General features: G+C 43.3%; 2 protein-coding genes across 4 annotated transcripts; one reads left to right on the forward strand and one right to left on the reverse strand.

The window, feature by feature from the left end:
* The first annotated feature begins 65 nt into the window (after positions 1–65).
* On the forward strand, positions 66–6,744 carry LOC135339335 (uncharacterized). Of its 2 annotated transcripts, none has more exons than XR_010395987.1 (6): positions 66–532; positions 2,970–3,239; positions 3,469–3,554; positions 3,610–6,006; positions 6,213–6,497; positions 6,559–6,744. XR_010395987.1 is itself a non-coding variant. In XM_064535404.1 (6 exons), the coding sequence occupies exons 1-6, from the start codon at positions 85–87 to the stop codon at positions 6,717–6,719; spliced, it is 1,536 nt and encodes a 511-aa protein (XP_064391474.1). In that variant the 5' UTR covers positions 66–84; the 3' UTR covers positions 6,720–6,744. The 2 variants fall into 2 exon arrangements, 1 of the variants encoding a protein (XP_064391474.1); XM_064535404.1 differs by having other exon boundaries at positions 3,610–3,895.
* Positions 6,745–11,273: 4,529 nt separating this feature from the next.
* Positions 11,274–21,079, reverse strand: LOC135340231 (piggyBac transposable element-derived protein 4-like). Of its 2 annotated transcripts, XR_010396257.1 has the most exons (3): positions 20,490–21,079; positions 15,440–18,279; positions 11,274–13,228 (listed from the first exon to the last, which is right to left on the reverse strand). XR_010396257.1 is itself a non-coding variant. In XM_064536552.1 (2 exons), the coding sequence occupies exons 1-2, from the start codon at positions 15,576–15,578 to the stop codon at positions 11,661–11,663; spliced, it is 1,707 nt and encodes a 568-aa protein (XP_064392622.1). In that variant the 5' UTR covers positions 15,579–16,050; the 3' UTR covers positions 11,274–11,660. The 2 variants fall into 2 exon arrangements, 1 of the variants encoding a protein (XP_064392622.1); XM_064536552.1 differs by lacking the exon at positions 20,490–21,079 and having other exon boundaries at positions 15,440–16,050.
* Positions 21,080–22,876: the final 1,797 nt, after the last annotated feature.

Raw genomic sequence — 22,876 nt, forward strand, 5'->3', positions numbered from 1 at the left:
ATTTACTTAACACACAGTCTCATGACCTTATTATTATTTGCTATCTGCCTATGATATATGGCAATGCTGCTATAAACTTTGTCAATGTCACAATTAAGAACTATGGATTTTAGAAAATTAAGCATTGTAGTGCTTTTAGCATCCCAATTAGTATCATGCCAAGTCAACTTAACAAGAAACTTTGATCCAGACTGCATCATTGAAGGAACAGTGGTTACTCTGACATGCACGGTTGAGGAGGACCGTAACGATGGATCAGTGGCAACAATAATAAGTGGTAGCCCAGTTATATTCGATTGCCCAAGTGTCAATACAGTTGAAGATAATAGGCTTTACTTAGAACACTCGGCAAATACATCTACCATAGCTGTTTGCGGAGATTTTGTTTCAGGCCGATTAATGGAGGTGCGAAATGGATCATACATCGCCCAAATCAGCATTACCACTACAATTGCCATGAATGGAGGAAATGTAGAATGCTGTGTACTTGGAATACAAGATTGTCGACAAATACAGCTGGACAATATCAAAGGTATAATAACACACATGCATGCATGCAATCACATACATGCTTGCATGCAATATTAGTACTGGCAAGTCCTTAGATTGTCTGTATGTAGTCTCATGAATCAGCTGCCATGCATGCCCTTGGCCTTCCTATATAGGGGAGAGATTGTCTGAGCTTTAGTAAACTTTTTGGTAAGGTCAGAATTCCGACTTGACCAATCACATGTCAAGGATTGAGGAAATAATAAGAATGAAATAAAGCGTATATGCGTTCTATGTAGTGGGGCGCATTTAGCTAGCGCTGGCGTATATTGCTATGAATCACAAGGGCAGGGTGTTAGCTAGTCAGCCTAACACTATTATATTTAGTTACAGTCAAGGAGTTCTAGTATAACTTGAGTTGACTGCACTATATAAAGACACAGAAAAAGGAGGGATAGGAACGGAGTGATGCACGTACGTGATGCTTTTACATTGAATCTGTATGTGAAGCCTCGAAAACTATCCGTTTTTCGCCCTATAAACGAGGCTTACATTCCAGTAGAGTAACTGAGTTATAAGCTTCTAGGTGCTGATTTTCTGAGGTATTTAATTATTGCTATAACGTGTATATAGCCGAGCGTGCTGGTTATAACTACTAGATCTACTATACAATAGGTATATTAAGTGAGTTGCACAGAATAGAAGCACATTTTCGTGTTGTTTATTATGAAACTGTGTGTATAATTATGCTTATAACTTTGGGTGTGGTCAGTCATTAGTACTACATGTGGCTCACAGACTGGGCATGTTATGATGTCTCAATGAAACACTTATTTTTAACGAGTTAGCCGGCAAAATAGCCTCGTTTATATAATTCTAATTATAGGGCGTAACATGTATAGTTTTCGAGTCTTTACTGCTGTGCAGATTCAATGTAAACGTGCACTGCTTCCATTACCAATCCCTCTTCCTCTTACACAGTCTCGAATAAACTTTATAATTTGAGGAGCACCCCATTGAGAAATTGCTTCCTACGCCACTGCTTTAGTTTGCATATAAACGGCAACCTTTGCATGCATTAGCCTTGTTTGGCTACCATATATAGCCAGTAATTTTTGGGGGCAAAACATTCGTGGTTGAGCAATATTTACACTTTGTTGATAATATTTCGTGGTTGCTGCTTACACTGCAGATAAAGGTAGGGAAAGTCGCTTCATTCGTGGGTAAAATATTTGTGTCAACGCTTCAACCACGAAAACCACGAATATTTTGTCCACCGGAAATTATCCGCTATCATAATAATACATTACCTGCAGCCTAGAGAGTAAAATCTACAATAGGGGGAGTATTTGTACTTAAGGTTGGAAGAAATTGTGCTGATACCATTGTATAGGTGAATGTAAGCTACAACATTATTCAAAAATATTTTCCCAAAAGTTTTGGTGTAGTGGGAAGGAGAAAATGGGGATGATCATAAAAAAATGTGTGTATAACATCAAGTATCTCCGGAACTAAAGTATTTCTGGACAAATTTTTGTATCAAAAAATTAACAATAATAATTATGCAAAACAATTAGACTTTATCTACATCAAATTTGCTTGAGTTCCATCGCTAAGCAAAAAGGCACCCAAAAAAACTCAATAATTGAGTAGTAATCAGTTTGTGTACTTATGTAAACTTTACGAAACCAAGGGCGTATAAAAGAAGAGAGGGCATGCAACTCCTATATGAGCAGAGTTCAAACGTGGGCGGATGAATGTGCATGATTGTGCATGAAATGCTAAAAATAGACATTTCTATTTTTAGCACTTCATGCAAATGCACACATTCCTCCGCCCACGTTTGAACTCTGCTAGCTACGTGTACTGATAGTGGAGTTGCATGCCCTCTCTTCTTTTATACGCCCTTGACGAAACCATGCATATGTTAGATAAATTATTCAGGAATGTTGTGCCAGAGTTCCCTTATATATACCTTAGCCAACAACGATTGGTCTTTTCCATCACTATAAGCGATTGTCCACTATAGAACATTTTTGCTCTTATATAAACCACCACATACCCATCACTTTTGGTTTCCATGGAAACAATTTTGGGTATTTATGTTTGAGTATTCACAATGGTACGGTAGAACCTCGCTAATCCGAATAGAGCTAGAATAGTCTTTATCTCAACTTTCTTCCCAATACAGTGAGTCTTGTTGAGCTCTCTCTTCGTTTTCTTTACAGTGGACATTGTCTTGAGAGTTTATCAATAAAATTATTGCTGATTCAGCTAAGCAATTTACATTGCGCATGCACAGTTCTCTATTCTACTGACACCAGCAAATACGAAACGTGATCCCCGAGTATACGTTGAAGTTAGCCGCTCCTTCTCATGCAGGCTACCTATTGCTTTCAAGCCCTTATATTTTTCAAAATATTGTTATTAGGCCTATATAAATGCATGCACACAATAATTTTTATAAATTGTATATGCAGCTTCTTTTGCTCCTCCTATCATATATGTGGAATTTCCATATGATGCTACATTTTTTGTTCACTGGAACGCGGTAACTCGGATTTCACATTACTTCACCAATGTGACTGGAAAATATTGTGGTAACTGCACCAACCTTGGAATTGTGAGCAATGTCACCAACCAGCTCTCGTGCACTGGGTGGGAGCCAACTGGACAAGTTTGTAATGTTACTGTCACAGCTGTATATGCTGGGCAGCAACTGAGCTCTTCACATCTAGTCTATTTACAAAGTGAGTCATGCATGCATGCATATCTGCTAGCCTCGATTCCAGGCCGAGTTGTTTCTAGCTAGGCCGAGTTCTATAAAAAAAAAATCGACCTAGGACTCGAGGCTAGCTTATCTGCATGCATGCACACAGTCACTGCATGCACACAGTCACTTTATACATAGCAGTAATCTTTACCTCACACATGCACTGCATGTTCACGGCAATCTCGGCACATTCATTGTATATACAGTTCCCCAAACTCCACACTTGGAATACCTAATACCTGTCTATTCATATGACCTGGAGAAACTTCAAAGTGTGGAAATATTGATGGCTGTAAGTTATCAATCATGCGCATTAATTGTCATTATAGTGATATTACCATATATAGGTTGAATCCACTGTTGACTCTAATGGCTTTCCCATCACAATTCAAGTGAATGTGGAGCGTTCTAGTAGGGATAATGATATGATTTTGAAGTGCTCCTTCAATATTTCTACCAACAGCACATGCTTTGCAAATGCTCTCCGAGTAAAATATCGTTGTGAGATTAATCTCAATGTTAACAGTTGTCTGCAGTTACTTTTGCACCAAGAACAAAGAGTCAACTATCACATCGGAATTTTTACGAAAAATAGCGTCGCAAGTTCATCTCCAACTACAACTCATGTACCTTGTAAGTTGAAGTTTGTATGCAGTGTATAATATAGCAGGTAATTTTCCTGGGGTCAATCCGGAGATTTCAAATCCGCATTTCCTGAACTGCATTTTTTTTACCTTTTTTTATTAAAGGTAAAGCAATATGCAAGGATACTATAAAGCTAGGGTGAAGAGTGTCCTATAATATAAAAATTAAAACATTAAAACCCATACGTTTTAATAGCTACAACATGTCAACTATATTATAAGTGAGAATACAAATATGACTTTAATGAACATAATTATACTAGCGCAGTCTACTAGAGCAAATTCCTTGTGGCTAACCAGCTTATTCCATACTGCGATTGCATGAGGGAATTTGTACTGCATGCGTTCTGGAAAAATCACGCCTAGGTTTTGTGTGCCAAGAAATTTTTTTGTGGAGGTCAGCTTTCCCACGAAAATAATTATCATCACCAAAATTACCGGCTATAGCTATATAAGGTATATATTAACAGTTTTGTATTCCAAATATCAGACTCTGCATGGGAAAGGGCCCAATTAATTGGCGTAAGCTAGTTTGCTATCTATATATATATATATATATGTATATACCAGATGACAGAGCAAAGAATTATAAAAAATTAAGTGCGGTGGGCACACTAAAACGGTTGCATATATATATTTATATCCCGTTGCTACGTTGTTGCCAAGTGCAATATAAAGCATATTGCACTGCTGAAAGTCATATTGCACTGACCGCAAAGTCATATTGCACTGACCTCAAAACGCCCCTCTGGCAATTAGACAGACAATTAAATTAAAATTAAATTAATACGCATGAGAAATAACAAGTATCAAAGTATGTCCAGCCATGCAGGAATGAATGTTCAGCACTGCTGGAGTTTCTTCTTGCAACCATGCAGGTTTTAAAATTGTCCAAGATTCATTTTGTGGAAGATTCTGTGTTCCTAGATCGACCTAGTCCTCGACATCGTTATGCATGTCAATTCTGCTTCACCGTAGCACTAGAAGTGGCTCTTTTTGCTGGGGGCATGAGCTGTTTTGCAGCAGTGTAGAAGCGAGCTTTCTTAGCTTGGTTATGAGGCCGAGCGTAGACCAGCAGCTAATACCATGTATTCACTGAGTAGTGGGGTGGGGCTGTTTCTTTGCAGCAGTAAGTGGGGCGGGGCTGTTTTGCAGCACCAGAAGTGGGGTGGGGCTGTTTTGCAGATTTCAGTTGAAACTCCAACAATTTTGTGTCAAGCCATTCGTCGGTCATGCCAATCTTATACGCTGCAGATACTGGAGTCTAGAAGAGAGAAGAGATGGAGCTGTGTCTAGAGTTGTCTCTGTCTTTTTTTGTGCTGTTTATATTGTGTTACTAGGACAGTGTTATGTTGCTATGCCCTCGGGATATAAACTAGTTATAACACGTGCACTCGGGCTGCATGGCATATATTGCACTCAGCCCTCGGGGCTGGCGCCCTCGTGCTTCAGTGCAATATATTCCATACATCCCTCGTGCCCGTGTTATAACTATAACATATATGTGACAGGCTCTAGGAAAACCAGACTATTGGAGCAGACTAAAATTTTGGTGATTAATGTACCAAGTGATAGAGCAGAGCATTGCCTACACAATGATATGCTTAGTGTTCACATACCTAGTTTCATACCCAAGTTATGCGCGTTGGAAACTCGAAGCCATAAAATGTAGTATCGAGAAAAACGGCTCTCAAAGATTGCTTAATTAGGAAAAATAAGGTAATAGCGAAAGTTTGGACGAAGCGTTTCGATGGAAAGAGTTGGATTTAGAGCATCAGATTTTACAGAGAGGTAGTAGAAGGACTGTAGATACTTATACATCAATAACATTTTATTTGAGATTTTATACTGTAGGCATAAATTTAGCTGTAGCTCAATACTAAATTCTGCTCCAATAGTCTGGTTTTCCCAGAGCCTGTCACATATTATAGCACACTTTTCAATACAGTGTACGCATTGATATGCTTAGTGTGCACATACCTCGTTTCATGCCTGAGTTATGCGCGTTGGAAACTCGAAGATGTAAAACAGCAGTATTAAGAAAACACCCACTCAAAGATTGCGCTTTGGTGGAAGAGTTGGATTCAGCAGAGCAGAGAGGTAGTAGAAGGACTGGTATAGAAAACTATAAAGCGCAGGCAAAATTATATACACACTGTATATAGTCTAGCTATTGTCTCGGCCCTTTTCGCAGAATCTGTCACATACTAGTGCATGCATGGGCTGTATAATTATAAGCTCTGAGGCAGAGAATTTTGCTCATGCATCCATGTGTTATGTGTGATTGCTTTATGTATATACTGCAGCTTATTCCCACTTATGGGTGAAGATTTTTGAGCCAGAGCAATCCAAAGAAGAATATTACTTCATCTCTATCAGCTTTCCACAAATAACAGCTAAAGTTAATTCTATGATCAAGTATGGTCCCAACTGCCAGACTCTTGACAATCAAGCATCTAGTGTTGATTATAATGTGACTACTCTTACGTTGCCAGTATCTATCATCAACAAGATTTGCTACACAGTCACAATCAACAACACTTTTCAGTATGTTGCAATTCAAGGAAATTTTACGACTTCGAATTCCTCAGGTAAGCAAGCCTGTTAGATCTAATTATCATTGGTTTTTTGCCCATAATTATATCCATGCAGATAATTCAGCACATCTATTGGCGATAATTGGAGTATTTGCTGCTGTTTTAGTGTTGCTAATACCATCTATGATAATACTCATAATAGTATTAGCATGGGGTTGCACCCTATGGCACCCAAAACGCAGTTGCATAGTTTCTGCTAACATTCCTGATTTATAATTATATAATTACTTATAATTATCGTCACTTATGGAATAATGTTACCGGTATGCCTCGAAGCGTATAGCGGCACAAGGGATATGGTAAAGCTGCATGACTTATAATATGGCTACCATTCCAAGATAGTCCAGAAGGTCTACCCGGCAATGGATTATTTATGTACTAGTATAGGCCCTGATAAATTATCCTTTTTTCACCCTTTTTTCACCCGTTAATTCTATTCTTTAATTCTTGAAAAATGTCCCTATTATTCTCATAAAATCCATAAAAAGTGCAAAAAAATGCAACATATTAATTATACACAAAATTAAGACGTAGACATAAAACACAGCACATTTACACACACACAACTGACATACGACATCTTGCTGACTTGAACTGATCAATAATATTCAACTTCGGCATTTTTTGTCTTGAAAACGTCGTTATGCAAAATTTTATGTAATAATCTTTACCAACAATGCATGGACATTAATTTTTGTGCTCAATTATTCTTTAGACACCTATTATGCTAAAATTATTGAGCATAGCCTCAAGACCAGCCGTTCGTTATCTGAAAGAATGCCTGGTCAAGTTTTCTGTGAACAACTCGTCTAGCTGAGTCAACGTTTTACAGCATCATAATGATATTCATGGGTAATACACCTTGTGCGGGCAATTATCGGTCCAAGTTGTAAATCTACATTGGAACTAGCCTCGGTCCTAGGCCGATCTTTTTTTAATAGAACGAAGTTGTAGTTGTTGGCCTAGCTAGAAACAACTCGGCCTGGAATCAAGGCTACATTGGAACTCGAGGCTAAATTTATCAGGGCCTATTATGTACAGCCTAGCCTCGATCTTGAGAGTGGCCTGGAAATCGAGACTAGTGTAGTAGTGACAGCCAAGGCCTGGGAATGAGGCTACCAAATTAGACAACATGTGCACACATGTAGGGGTGAAAGGTAAATGTGAAAGGTAAATGAGTGGGCAAAGGAGCTGGGAATAGCTCAGAGCATAGCTAGTCTAATCATATTACTGCACTGTGTCTACTAGCAGGAGCAAATGAGAAGGATCTTCTTATTTGCTCCTGCTAGTAGATACTCCACTATAGTCACTCTATGTCTGGCCAACCTAGTTTTAAGAGTCAAGTAAGTAGACTTTACTGTCTGCAGTAGACTATAGCTACCTACATGCTACATGTACAATAATAATATGACTGAATGAATTATGTCTGTAGACTGAGCTAGATCTAGTATGAAATTCACCAAAATGAATAGGCCTAGCATTCTTTTAAGGTGAGTTCGACATGCTGAACCATTAAGTGCGTTGCAGATTGATAGTTTTGTGCCATACTGCTGTACAGTGATTCTTTTGGACACATGCATGGTGTGAAAAGTGGAAAATAAATCTAAATGTAGATAAGTGCCCTCAGAAACAAATCTCAAGATACCCACGAATACACCATCAATTCTAATGACTTGAGAAAATCAGAGACTCAAAGAGACCTTGGAATTCTAGTTCACCAAAATCTTACTTGGAGGCAGCAACACAGCCAAGTCTGCAAAAAATCATACATCTCTCTCAACCTAATCAAGAGGACGATCCCAGCAAACTCTTCAACTAATAAAAAAAAAAAACTGTATCTATCTCTGGTAAAAAGTCACCTATCATACTGCTCTCAGTTATGGAGGCCAATGTATATCAAGACAAATGTTCAGTTTCCAACTACAGACCAATTTCACTACTGTGTTCTGTTTCGAAAGTGATGGAACGCCTAGTTTACGATAAGCTCTATGAGTTCATCAGAGGGAAAATCTCCATCCACCAGTTCGGTTTTCTCAGAAACCACTCTTGTGTCCAACCAAAGATATAGGAAGGGAAGGATTGGCAACGGTAGAAAATTTGAAGCTATCCGTGACACGCTTACGTCATTGGAATGCATCACTTTGCCTCTACTTTTGTTGCCTCCAAACTATGGCAATAAAAATAACAGAGAGAACAAGTCCTTATTAACTCTGAAAGAAGTCATTGATGACAGATGCAAGTTGACATCCCAAGAATCTGCCTCAAGTTAAATACTGAGAGGGATTCTCAAAGTCAACAAGAAAGAGAGAAGCTCAGAAACAACACTTTAATACTTAGACAATACTGCTTGTGTTCATGTCCATTCTCACATTTGATACAAGCTCTGGGCTTGTATGCACAAGAACTAGATAACATAGATAGACTGATAGTACTGTAGCCATTATCAATATTCTCTGTAACATGTTCTGTACGACATTTTATTAATACCAAATTTTAATAAATTATCAACATTTCACAAGTCATATAAACTGCCATAATAAGCTGCATAATGAACTGCTACTGCTGCTACTGCATGAGGTAGAGCTGGTGCTATAGAACTGTACAGGTCTTTTGCATGTAACAAAGTCTTTCATTTCGTTTTTTAATATGTAGCCAAAATAGTCAATCAACTCTTCCTTCTTCAGCTTCATAAATTTCTTCCAGCATACTGATAGTACGATGAAGATCTAATAGTATGACTGTGTATGTGGGGGGGGGGGGGCATATGAATGAGTTAGTAAAACACTGTGGCACTGACCTGGAGCTTTCTATCCCAGTTCTGTTTCTTACTATATAAGCCGATAATCAGGCCTTACACCTCCAGTCATATTTTCTGCGACTGACTAAAATTTAAAGCATTAAACCTGTACCAGTTGATGGACCTGACATTGATAAACACTCTCATGAAGTCGGTATAATTTTAAAAGCATGTGTGTTTCTTAAAAAGGGAGCATAAAACGTCAGATGAAATAAGCCATACTCAACACTACAACACATTCTAAATGGTATGAATAGGCGATTTTTGCCTTTCAGTAGATCAACCTACATACATACAACCAGGAAAACTTGAAGAATAGTATGGATGAGTACTGTTTCTTAAAAAGGGATCAAACCTTGTAAAATTGTAGTTTTTCTGTAGTAAAAAGTCTTTGTTTCTTTAGTTTTACAAACTGGCAAGATAATCTAACTCTAAATAAAGCACAACATCAGTGTAACACCATGAGAGGTCATGAGGCACTAAAGGAAGACCATAAACAGACTTTTTCTGCTTTTCGCGGGCATTCTGGCAGGAAAACAGGCGAGTCACGGATAGTTTCATTACAAAACTGCAGAAACACATGTAAAATGATCACGTGAACCACTTCCGTTGCCAATCCTTCCCTCCTATATCTTTGGTCCAGCAACTACTGTGCTTCCTTTATCCCTTTCCCGTTCAGCCGCACACAATCTGGAAAATCTGGAACAGTTCCATCACTTTAGTTTGCATCTGAGCCCAACCCACCAAATTAGCTTGATGTTATCGCCGCCCCCAATGAAGTGGCTATGGCTTGTAGAGATGGGCGTGGGTCAATGGCTGTGCACAAACTAACCATCGATTTTATGCCTTGCTGCTGCCTCGATGGAAGTATGTGTGGCCTTTAAAAGCTGCACTCTGGTCAACTCTAAGCTGCTTAGCAAGCATGTAGACTATTGTAGAGCTTGTGTCCACTTGTGAAGTGCCTGTGTACACAAATGGCTTGCTGCTTCCTCTTCGAAAATATTCTATGGCTACCAAAATAGTCCAGAGGGTCTACCAATGGATACTACTCAGTCCTACATGCTGTATAGCTTGTTTTAAACCTTTTTTTTTTTTTAAGTGTCCTAATTGAACAGCTCAGCAGAACATCAAAGGATAATCGCATTCATGATACTATCCAATCTGCCACAGAATCCAGCAATATTCACAAGTTGATAGCACGCTCCCTCCCAGATTGTACGTTGTTGTAAAAATTACAACAACCTGACCTGTAACCCTTTCCTTGCCATTCGTGAAATCTGGAACAGGAGCGTCTTTAGGTCGATCAATTAGTGTGGATCCGGCCTCACCACGCCTCCAAGTCATTCTATTAGTCTAGATCCGGCTAGCAATTCTAGCTGGGACTCCCAGTTCTAGCTCCTTTTGTTTAGCGTGTCAGAGACTGGGAGAAGATGATTGGCACTCCCTGGCTCCTTTGGATGTACAGCTGTCCAGATCCCTAGAACATACCCTCCATTCTGACGAGTTATCAGTGCATAGGGTGCTTACTAGATTCTTGCCAGCCAGTACAGTTCAAGCTACACACAGCACCGCTCAACTATTCTCTACCCCATTATCTAGCTAAATCTGGTCCAACTAGACAGCAGACACAGCTAGTTAATTCAGTAAAGCCAGGGGTAGCCCTACTTCTACGGTTGTTCAGTACCCACGGTAACAATTCCTCTGGGCTGGGCTAACTAGTTGAGCCACGCCTCCCAATTCTCAAGGCTAGGTACATGTCTCTGTCTAGCTGCTTCTTCAGCTTCTTGCTCAGTTTTGTGGCTTAGAGAAAGGCCAGCTACTCAGGGGGAAGAGTCCAGATGAAAGTCTGGCAGCCAGGTGACGTCCAAACGGTCAGTTATTCTTTCCACCAACTTTTTAATCTAGTCTAGTCCTGCTTGCACTGCTACTACTACTGCTGCCTACTGCTGCTACTCTTCCTAGCTAGTCAAAGGTTTCTTTTTTTTTTTTTTTTTTTTTTATAACTACATATGCACAAAGAGACATCAAAGCTTACATCAAAGGACACAGATTTTTAGCCTACTTGACTGATAAGGCGGTTACCTAGACTACAGTTTGTTTGTCAGGGAGGAGCTCACATACAACTTCATCTAATTCATCATAACGATTCCTTACCCATTGTTGTAATTTCTACAACAGATTGCCAAGGAAAGAGATAATTACAACAGAATTTACAACAGAGTGGGTTAGGGCCTCTCATATACAACTGAATTCTTTATCACAATTTTATTAATCATTGAAATAATACCCCTTTCCTCCCCTCTCCAAGGCCAATTTAGACCAGGAGAGTACCATCTAACAAAAATCAGTCACACAGCACATTAGCTAGCACATGTGTGTCCGATAACAGAGTGTCCTTTGCATATTCTTATGCGACAGTGGGGACATGCCATTGCAGTGTGTTGCTGCTCTCTGCTAGGGATCTTCTCCCGAACACACACTTGACAGCGCCCACGAGACACTCCGACACTATTTGCACTCACACGTGCGCCCTGTGATGGGGGGAAAACGATATTTAGACTGGCCAGACCTGAGGCACTGCTACGAGTACGTGGCACACCCAATAGACTATGAATTAGTTCCAATCGAAACCCTTTCAAAGGCATGGCCTTTGAACCCACCCTGACACAGTTGTGCCTGTATAGAATGTATGCATTATTCACACTAACGTCAAGGAATTGAAAGAAAATCCTGAACCAATACCGCCGACACTTTCTATCGTACCCATAGGTTTTCCTCATACGCCCTGTATTGTCAACTCCTCCCATGTACATGTTATATGCAGGGAGACAGGGGGGGACACTCTGAGAGCGTAGGGTACCGTCTTTGTGCATTCGCATTACAGTGTGGGGCATATGGTCAGGGAACACATTTGTTGCAAAGGACACAACTCTACGGTCGTTAAACATAGAGTAAGAAATATCACCAACAGTCATGGACGTATAGTCACCTTTGTCGAGTACCACATCCTTAAGACTTGCTGGGAAACCAGCAGCATTCTTCAAAATTGTGCCGACAGTAAACACATTTTGCTTAGCCAACTCTTCTATCAATGGACCGGACGTGTAAAAGTTGTCCATGTACACAACATGCTGATGACCATAAAAAGGAGTGAGTAAACGATGGACTACATTTTTCACAAGCCCTTTCACAGCTATCTTTTTCCCAGAGGAATCGGTGAGCTTACCACTGTATACATCAAACACACAGAGATACCCACAGCATGAACATGAGCAGCACCATACCTTGAACCCCAGTTTAACAGGCTTCTTGGGCATATGAATTTTCCCGCTTTTACGACCCTTGTACTTTATCATCATCTCATCAACGGAAAGCTCCTGACTGGGATTATACCTCATGAAGTAGTTGGCTTTAAGAGTCTCTAAAACAGTTTTTAGCTTGCTAGTTACCTTACGTGCATCAGTGATGGACGTATTGTCCTCACAGTGCAGATACCGCCATAAACTTTGGAACCTTTTGAGCGACATTACATTGCTCACACATTGTACACCTAAAAGGGGATCCTTGGACCAGTAGTCCGTAATTTCAGGGAGCCTATGAATGCCCATCTCTAGTACAATCCCCAAAAACACCCACAATTCGGCACTGTTTGTAGCTGACCAACCCTTAGCACCACACTGCCTAGCGTACAGGTTGGTCTGTTCGGCTATGTACTCACACAAACTATCGGGCCAAAGTAACTTAACAAAATCTAGGCATGGAGTTACAGACGGATCAAGTTGATTGACAGGACCGACCACACCGCCAAAGACGGGGTATCTTCCTGTGGACTTAGCTTTTTGGAGTCCATTGTCCCTCGCCAGCTTCCTCCGTTTGGGAGTCGGAGCCATGCCATCGACCATTTCGTCATCATCCTCCACTGCAGCATCTGCACGGAAACAAAGCATGAATATCATTAGAGTACCACAAGAGTGCTCGCCAGTGCAGGTGGGGGACAGGCTATGAATGTCATTATGTGGGCGTACCACACGCTAGTGGTGCTATGAATATCATTAACTACTGGGGGGGGTTAGGGCGCATAGGTACAGTACAGCAGAGGAAAAGGCTCGTCCACATCAAAGGCTCGTGGGAGGAGCCCAACAAACCACAACAACCATGAATGTCATTAGTGGGCGTACCACACGCTAGTGGTGCTATGAATATCATTAACTACTGGGGGGGGTTAGGGCGCATAGGTACAGTACAGCAGAGGAAAAGGCTCGTCCCCATCAAAGGCTCGTGGGAGGATCCCAACAAACCACAACAACCATGAATGTCATTATGTGGGCGTACCGCACGCTAGTGGTGCTATGAATATCATTAACTACTGGGGGGGGGGGGTTAGGGCACATAGGTACAGTACAGCAGAGGAAAAGGCTCGTCCCCATCAAAGGCTCGTGGGAGGATCCCAACAAACCACAACAACCATGAATGTCATTATGTGGGCGTACCGCACGCTAGTGGTGCTATGAATATCATTAACTACTGGGGGGGGGGGGTTTAGGGCACATAGGTACAGTACAGCAGAGGAAAAGGCTCGTCCACATCAAAGGCTCGTGGGAGGAGCCCAACAAACCACAACAACCATGAATGTCATTACGTGGGCGTACCACACGCTAGTGGTGCTATGAATATCATTAACTACTGGGGGGGGGGGGGGTTAGGGCACATAGGTACAGTACAGCAGAGGAAAAGGCTCGTCCCCATCAAAGGCTCGTGGGAGGAGCCCAACAAACCACAACAACCATGAATGTCATTATGTGGGCGTACCACACGCTAGTGGTGCTATGAATATCATTAACTACTGGGGGGGGGGGGTTAGGGCACATAGGTACAGTACAGCAGAGGAAAAGGCTCGTCCCCATCAAAGGCTCGTGGGAGGAGCCCAACAAACCACAACAACCATGAATGTCATTATGTGGGCGTACCGCACGCTAGTGGTGCTATGAATATCATTAACTACTGGGGGGGGGGGGTTAGGGCACATAGGTACAGTACAGCAGAGGAAAAGGCTCGTCCACATCAAAGGCTCGTGGGAGGAGCCCAACAAACCACAACAACCATGAATGTCATTACGTGGGCGTACCGCACGCTAGTGGTGCTATGAATATCATTAACTACTGGGGGGAGGGGGTTAGGGCACATAGGTACAGTACAGCAGAGGAAAAGGCTCGTCCCCATCAAAGGCTCGTGGGAGGAGCCCAACAAACCACAACAACCATGAATGTCATTACGTGGGCGTACCGCACGCTAGTGGTGCTATGAATATCATTAACTACTGGGGGGAGGGGGTTAGGGCACATAGGTACAGTACAGCAGAGGAAAAGGCTCGTCCCCATCAAAGGCTCGTGGGAGGAGCCCAACAAACCACAACAACCATGAATGTCATTACGTGGGCGTACCACATGCTAGTGGTGCTATGAATATCATTAACAACTGGGGGGGGGGGGGGGGTTAGGGCACATAGGTACAGTACAGCAGAGGAAAAGGCTCGTCCACATCAAAGGCTCGTGGGAGGAGCCCAACAAACCACAACAACCATGAATGTCATTACGTGGGCGTACCACACGCTAGTGGTGCTATGAATATCATTAACTACTGGGGGGGGGGGGGGGGGTTAGGGCACATAGGTACAGTACAGCAGAGGAAAAGGCTCGTCCACATCAAAGGCTCGTGGGAGGAGCCTAACAAACCACAACAACCATGAATGTCATTACGTGGGCGTACCACACGCTAGTGGTGCTATGAATATCATTAACTACTGGGGGGGGGGGGGTTAGGGCACATAGGTACAGTACAGCAGAGGAAAAGGCTCGTCCACATCAAAGGCTCGTGGGAGGAGCCCAACAAACCACAACAACCATGAATATCAATATGTGGGCGTAATGCACGCGTGTGGTGCTATGAATATCATTAACAACTGGGGGTTAGGGTACAGTACAGTACTGCAGTCAAGGCGACGCCAAAAAGAGGCTCACACAATGTAGGAGGAGCCACAAAAGGCATGCACATGACGCCTCCGCCAAAAAGAGGCCACATATCGTTAGGGCATCACAATGCTGCCTCCCCAACCACTATTTAATGGTGCAATGACACAAACCTGAATCACTCTCCAGATCTGTCTCAAAATCGTCATCACTGGGCTCGTCATGGTCATAACAGACTTCCTGGTCCTCCTCAAGCTCTCTGACAGTGTGCTCAAGCTCGCTGACAGTGTCAAGGAGTCCAATCAGCTCCATTTGGATTCAAAAGTTTTGAAAAATAACCCTTTCCTTGCCATTCGTGAAATCTGGAACAGGAGCGTCTTTAGGTCGATCAATTAGTGTGGATCCGGCCTCACCACGCCTCCAAGTCATTCTATTAGTCTAGATCCGGCTAGCAATTCTAGCTGGGACTCCCAGTTCTAGCTCCTTTTGTTTAGCGTGTCAGAGACTGGGAGAAGATGATTGGCACTCCCTGGCTCCTTTGGATGTACAGCTGTCCAGATCCCTAGAACATACCCTCCATTCTGACGAGTTATCAGTGCATAGGGTGCTTACTAGATTCTTGCCAGCCAGTACAGTTCAAGCTACACACAGCACCGCTCAACTATTCTCTACCCCATTATCTAGCTAAATCTGGTCCAACTAGACAGCAGACACAGCTAGTTAATTCAGTAAAGCCAGGGGTAGCCCTACTTCTACGGTTGTTCAGTACCCACGGTAACAATTCCTCTGGGCTGGGCTAACTAGTTGAGCCACGCCTCCCAATTCTCAAGGCTAGGTACATGTCTCTGTCTAGCTGCTTCTTCAGCTTCTTGCTCAGTTTTGTGGCTTAGAGAAAGGCCAGCTACTCAGGGGGAAGAGTCCAGATGAAAGTCTGGCAGCCAGGTGACGTCCAAACGGTCAGTTATTCTTTCCACCAACTTTTTAATCTAGTCTAGTCCTGCTTGCACTGCTACTACTACTGCTGCCTACTGCTGCTACTCTTCCTAGCTAGTCAAAGGTTTCTTTTTTTTTTTTTTTTTTTTTTATAACTACATATGCACAAAGAGACATCAAAGCTTACATCAAAGGACACAGATTTTTAGCCTACTTGACTGATAAGGCGGTTACCTAGACTACAGTTTGTTTGTCAGGGAGGAGCTCACATACAACTTCATCTAATTCATCATAACGATTCCTTACCCATTGTTGTAATTTCTACAACAGATTGCCAAGGAAAGAGATAATTACAACAGAATTTACAACAGAGTGGGTTAGGGCCTCTCATATACAACTGAATTCTTTATCACAATTTTATTAATCATTGAAATAATACCCCTTTCCTCCCCTCTCCAAGGCCAATTTAGACCAGGAGAGTACCATCTAACAAAAATCAGTCACACAGCACATTAGCTAGCACATGTGTGTCCGATAACAGAGTGTCCTTTGCATATTCTTATGCGACAGTGGGGACATGCCATTGCAGTGTGTTGCTGCTCTCTGCTAGGGATCTTCTCCCGAACACACACTTGACAGCGCCCACGAGACACTCCGACACTATTTGCACTCACACGTGCGCCCTGTGATGGGGGGAAAACGATATTTAGACTGGCCAGACCTGAGGCACTGCTACGAGTACGTGGCACACCCAATAGACTATGAATTAGTTCCAATCGAAACCCTTTCAAAGGCATGGCCTTTGAACCCACCCTGACACAGTTGTGCCTGTATAGAATGTATGCATTATTCACACTAACGTCAAGGAATTGAAAGAAAATCCTGAACCAATACCGCCGACACTTTCTATCGTACCCATAGGTTTTCCTCATACGCCCTGTATTGTCAACTCCTCCCATGTACATGTTATATGCAGGGAGACAGGGGGGGACACTCTGAGAGCGTAGGGTACCGTCTTTGTGCATTCGCATTACAGTGTGGGGCATATGGTCAGGGAACACATTTGTTGCAAAGGACACAACTCTACGGTCGTTAAACATAGAGTAAGAAATATCACCAACAGTCATGGACGTATAGTCACCTTTGTCGAGTACCACATCCTTAAGACTTGCTGGGAAACCAGCAGCATTCTTCAAAATTGTGCCGACAGTAAACACATTTTGCTTAGCCAACTCTTCTATCAATGGACCGGACGTGTAAAAGTTGTCCATGTACACAACATGCTGATGACCATAAAAAGGAGTGAGTAAACGATGGACTACATTTTTCACAAGCCCTTTCACAGCTATCTTTTTCCCAGAGGAATCGGTGAGCTTACCACTGTATACATCAAACACACAGAGATACCCACAGCATGAACATGAGCAGCACCATACCTTGAACCCCAGTTTAACAGGCTTCTTGGGCATATGAATTTTCCCGCTTTTACGACCCTTGTACTTTATCATCATCTCATCAACGGAAAGCTCCTGACTGGGATTATACCTCATGAAGTAGTTGGCTTTAAGAGTCTCTAAAACAGTTTTTAGCTTGCTAGTTACCTTACGTGCATCAGTGATGGACGTATTGTCCTCACAGTGCAGATACCGCCATAAACTTTGGAACCTTTTGAGCGACATTACATTGCTCACACATTGTACACCTAAAAGGGGATCCTTGGACCAGTAGTCCGTAATTTCAGGGAGCCTATGAATGCCCATCTCTAGTACAATCCCCAAAAACACCCACAATTCGGCACTGTTTGTAGCTGACCAACCCTTAGCACCACACTGCCTAGCGTACAGGTTGGTCTGTTCGGCTATGTACTCACACAAACTATCGGGCCAAAGTAACTTAACAAAATCTAGGCATGGAGTTACAGACGGATCAAGTTGATTGACAGGACCGACCACACCGCCAAAGACGGGGTATCTTCCTGTGGACTTAGCTTTTTGGAGTCCATTGTCCCTCGCCAGCTTCCTCCGTTTGGGAGTCGGAGCCATGCCATCGACCATTTCGTCATCATCCTCCACTGCAGCATCTGCACGGAAACAAAGCATGAATATCATTAGAGTACCACAAGAGTGCTCGCCAGTGCAGGTGGGGGACAGGCTATGAATGTCATTATGTGGGCGTACCACACGCTAGTGGTGCTATGAATATCATTAACTACTGGGGGGGGTTAGGGCGCATAGGTACAGTACAGCAGAGGAAAAGGCTCGTCCACATCAAAGGCTCGTGGGAGGAGCCCAACAAACCACAACAACCATGAATGTCATTAGTGGGCGTACCACACGCTAGTGGTGCTATGAATATCATTAACTACTGGGGGGGGTTAGGGCGCATAGGTACAGTACAGCAGAGGAAAAGGCTCGTCCCCATCAAAGGCTCGTGGGAGGATCCCAACAAACCACAACAACCATGAATGTCATTATGTGGGCGTACCGCACGCTAGTGGTGCTATGAATATCATTAACTACTGGGGGGGGGGGGTTAGGGCACATAGGTACAGTACAGCAGAGGAAAAGGCTCGTCCCCATCAAAGGCTCGTGGGAGGATCCCAACAAACCACAACAACCATGAATGTCATTATGTGGGCGTACCGCACGCTAGTGGTGCTATGAATATCATTAACTACTGGGGGGGGGGGGTTTAGGGCACATAGGTACAGTACAGCAGAGGAAAAGGCTCGTCCACATCAAAGGCTCGTGGGAGGAGCCCAACAAACCACAACAACCATGAATGTCATTACGTGGGCGTACCACACGCTAGTGGTGCTATGAATATCATTAACTACTGGGGGGGGGGGGGGTTAGGGCACATAGGTACAGTACAGCAGAGGAAAAGGCTCGTCCCCATCAAAGGCTCGTGGGAGGAGCCCAACAAACCACAACAACCATGAATGTCATTATGTGGGCGTACCACACGCTAGTGGTGCTATGAATATCATTAACTACTGGGGGGGGGGGGTTAGGGCACATAGGTACAGTACAGCAGAGGAAAAGGCTCGTCCCCATCAAAGGCTCGTGGGAGGAGCCCAACAAACCACAACAACCATGAATGTCATTATGTGGGCGTACCGCACGCTAGTGGTGCTATGAATATCATTAACTACTGGGGGGGGGGGGTTAGGGCACATAGGTACAGTACAGCAGAGGAAAAGGCTCGTCCACATCAAAGGCTCGTGGGAGGAGCCCAACAAACCACAACAACCATGAATGTCATTACGTGGGCGTACCGCACGCTAGTGGTGCTATGAATATCATTAACTACTGGGGGGAGGGGGTTAGGGCACATAGGTACAGTACAGCAGAGGAAAAGGCTCGTCCCCATCAAAGGCTCGTGGGAGGAGCCCAACAAACCACAACAACCATGAATGTCATTACGTGGGCGTACCGCACGCTAGTGGTGCTATGAATATCATTAACTACTGGGGGGAGGGGGTTAGGGCACATAGGTACAGTACAGCAGAGGAAAAGGCTCGTCCCCATCAAAGGCTCGTGGGAGGAGCCCAACAAACCACAACAACCATGAATGTCATTACGTGGGCGTACCACATGCTAGTGGTGCTATGAATATCATTAACAACTGGGGGGGGGGGGGGGTTAGGGCACATAGGTACAGTACAGCAGAGGAAAAGGCTCGTCCACATCAAAGGCTCGTGGGAGGAGCCCAACAAACCACAACAACCATGAATGTCATTACGTGGGCGTACCACACGCTAGTGGTGCTATGAATATCATTAACTACTGGGGGGGGGGGGGGGGGTTAGGGCACATAGGTACAGTACAGCAGAGGAAAAGGCTCGTCCACATCAAAGGCTCGTGGGAGGAGCCTAACAAACCACAACAACCATGAATGTCATTACGTGGGCGTACCACACGCTAGTGGTGCTATGAATATCATTAACTACTGGGGGGGGGGGGGTTAGGGCACATAGGTACAGTACAGCAGAGGAAAAGGCTCGTCCACATCAAAGGCTCGTGGGAGGAGCCCAACAAACCACAACAACCATGAATATCAATATGTGGGCGTAATGCACGCGTGTGGTGCTATGAATATCATTAACAACTGGGGGTTAGGGTACAGTACAGTACTGCAGTCAAGGCGACGCCAAAAAGAGGCTCACACAATGTAGGAGGAGCCACAAAAGGCATGCACATGACGCCTCCGCCAAAAAGAGGCCACATATCGTTAGGGCATCACAATGCTGCCTCCCCAACCACTATTTAATGGTGCAATGACACAAACCTGAATCACTCTCCAGATCTGTCTCAAAATCGTCATCACTGGGCTCGTCATGGTCATAACAGACTTCCTGGTCCTCCTCAAGCTCTCTGACAGTGTGCTCAAGCTCGCTGACAGTGTCAAGGAGTCCAATCAGCTCCATTTGGATTCAAAAGTTTTGAAAAATAACCCTTTCCTTGCCATTCGTGAAATCTGGAACAGGAGCGTCTTTAGGTCGATCAATTAGTGTGGATCCGGCCTCACCACGCCTCCAAGTCATTCTATTAGTCTAGATCCGGCTAGCAATTCTAGCTGGGACTCCCAGTTCTAGCTCCTTTTGTTTAGCGTGTCAGAGACTGGGAGAAGATGATTGGCACTCCCTGGCTCCTTTGGATGTACAGCTGTCCAGATCCCTAGAACATACCCTCCATTCTGACGAGTTATCAGTGCATAGGGTGCTTACTAGATTCTTGCCAGCCAGTACAGTTCAAGCTACACACAGCACCGCTCAACTATTCTCTACCCCATTATCTAGCTAAATCTGGTCCAACTAGACAGCAGACACAGCTAGTTAATTCAGTAAAGCCAGGGGTAGCCCTACTTCTACGGTTGTTCAGTACCCACGGTAACAATTCCTCTGGGCTGGGCTAACTAGTTGAGCCACGCCTCCCAATTCTCAAGGCTAGGTACATGTCTCTGTCTAGCTGCTTCTTCAGCTTCTTGCTCAGTTTTGTGGCTTAGAGAAAGGCCAGCTACTCAGGGGGAAGAGTCCAGATGAAAGTCTGGCAGCCAGGTGACGTCCAAACGGTCAGTTATTCTTTCCACCAACTTTTTAATCTAGTCTAGTCCTGCTTGCACTGCTACTACTACTGCTGCCTACTGCTGCTACTCTTCCTAGCTAGTCAAAGGTTTCTTTTTTTTTTTTTTTTTTTTTATAACTACATATGCACAAAGAGACATCAAAGCTTACATCAAAGGACACAGATTTTTAGCCTACTTGACTGATAAGGCGGTTACCTAGACTACAGTTTGTTTGTCAGGGAGGAGCTCACATACAACTTCATCTAATTCATCATAACGATTCCTTACCCATTGTTGTAATTTCTACAACAGATTGCCAAGGAAAGAGGTAAAGGGGTTGTGAGACTACTACTGCTCTAGACTCTAAATCTCAGGTAGACGTTGTAGATCTATATCTGGATTTAAAAAAAGCTTTTGACAAGGTTTCCCATAGTGGCTTACTTGTGAAACTAGATTCACTGGGTGTAAATGGGAATGTTTGGTTCTGGCTTAGGGAATATCTCAATAACAGACGGCAACTGGTCTCTGTGAATGGCCACCATTCCTCTATCCTGCCTGTTACCTCTGGAGTGCCACGGGGCAGTATACTAGGCCCCTTGCTATTTCTCGTCTTCATAAATGACTTACCAGACTCTGTCAAGTTCTCCAAAGTGCACCTTTTTGCTGATGATACCAAATGCTCCAAGGTTATAGATAGTGTAGAGGATGTCAACAAGCTTCAGTCAGACATTAATGACATCACTAGTTGGAGCAAAAGCTGGTCGCTCCCTTTCAACGAAATGAAAAGCATAGTAATTCAATTCTGCTCCTCCCCTCCACCCCAAACCTCATACACTCTAGCCGGTCTAAACGTAACTCACTCAATGTCCAACAAAGATCTAGGTCTCATTTTCCGATCGGATCTCAAATGGGTGTCCCACTATAACCAAATCTCTGCTAAAGCTTACAAGAAACTAGGACTGCTCAAAAGAACATTTTCATCATCAAACTCGGTTGATACTAAAAAGAAACTTTATATCTCTCTAGTGAAGTCTCAACTGTTGTATGGCTCAGTACTATGGAGGCCGATGCTCATCAAAGATATCCTATCTCTAGAAAAAATTCAGAGGAGAGCGACGAAGTTTATTCTTGGCCAAGGTCTATCACCGTTAACCTACAAGGGAAGACTCGTTAAGCTAAATCTCCTCCCCCTTATGTATCATCTAGAGCTGGCAGACATTATGTTCTACATAAACTCTTACAAAAACAGAACTCCAAGATACAACATTTCGGATTATATCACACAAACTGCAGGCTTCACCAGATCCTCAGACTATCATAGACTAAGCCACAAGTACTCACGTACGAACACGTCCAGACATTTCTACTACAATCGTCTCCCAAGACTATGGAATAACCTGCCACCACTAGACATTAACCTCAGGAGCAGCTCTATCAAAGCAAAATTGAAGAATCTCCTCTGGCAACACTTCCTTAGCAATTTTGATTCTGACGCTCCCTGCACTTTCCACTTCAAGTGCCCATGCAACAAATGTTGTTAGTTATATAATTGGTAACCTGTCTCTACAGGCTTGCCTTCAGCATTATACTAGGTGATTGCTATATTTATT

This window comes from Halichondria panicea, chromosome 8, assembly GCF_963675165.1.
Source record: "Halichondria panicea chromosome 8, odHalPani1.1, whole genome shotgun sequence".
Taxonomy (NCBI): Eukaryota; Metazoa; Porifera; class Demospongiae; order Suberitida; family Halichondriidae; genus Halichondria; species Halichondria panicea.

Coding starts and splice junctions, on each gene's coding strand:
- LOC135339335 (XM_064535404.1), top strand. CDS start 85: ATGTCACAATTAAGAACTATGGATTTTAGAAAATTAAGCATTGTAGTG. Junction 3,896..6,212: donor AACTACAACTCATGTACCTT/GTAAGTTGAAGT, acceptor TATATACTGCAG/CTTATTCCCACTTATGGGTG. Junction 6,498..6,558: donor TACGACTTCGAATTCCTCAG/GTAAGCAAGCCT, acceptor ATATCCATGCAG/ATAATTCAGCACATCTATTG.
- LOC135340231 (XM_064536552.1), bottom strand. CDS start 15,578: ATGGAGCTGATTGGACTCCTTGACACTGTCAGCGAGCTTGAGCACACT. Junction 13,229..15,439: donor AGATCTGGAGAGTGATTCAG/GTTTGTGTCATT, acceptor GTTTCCGTGCAG/ATGCTGCAGTGGAGGATGAT.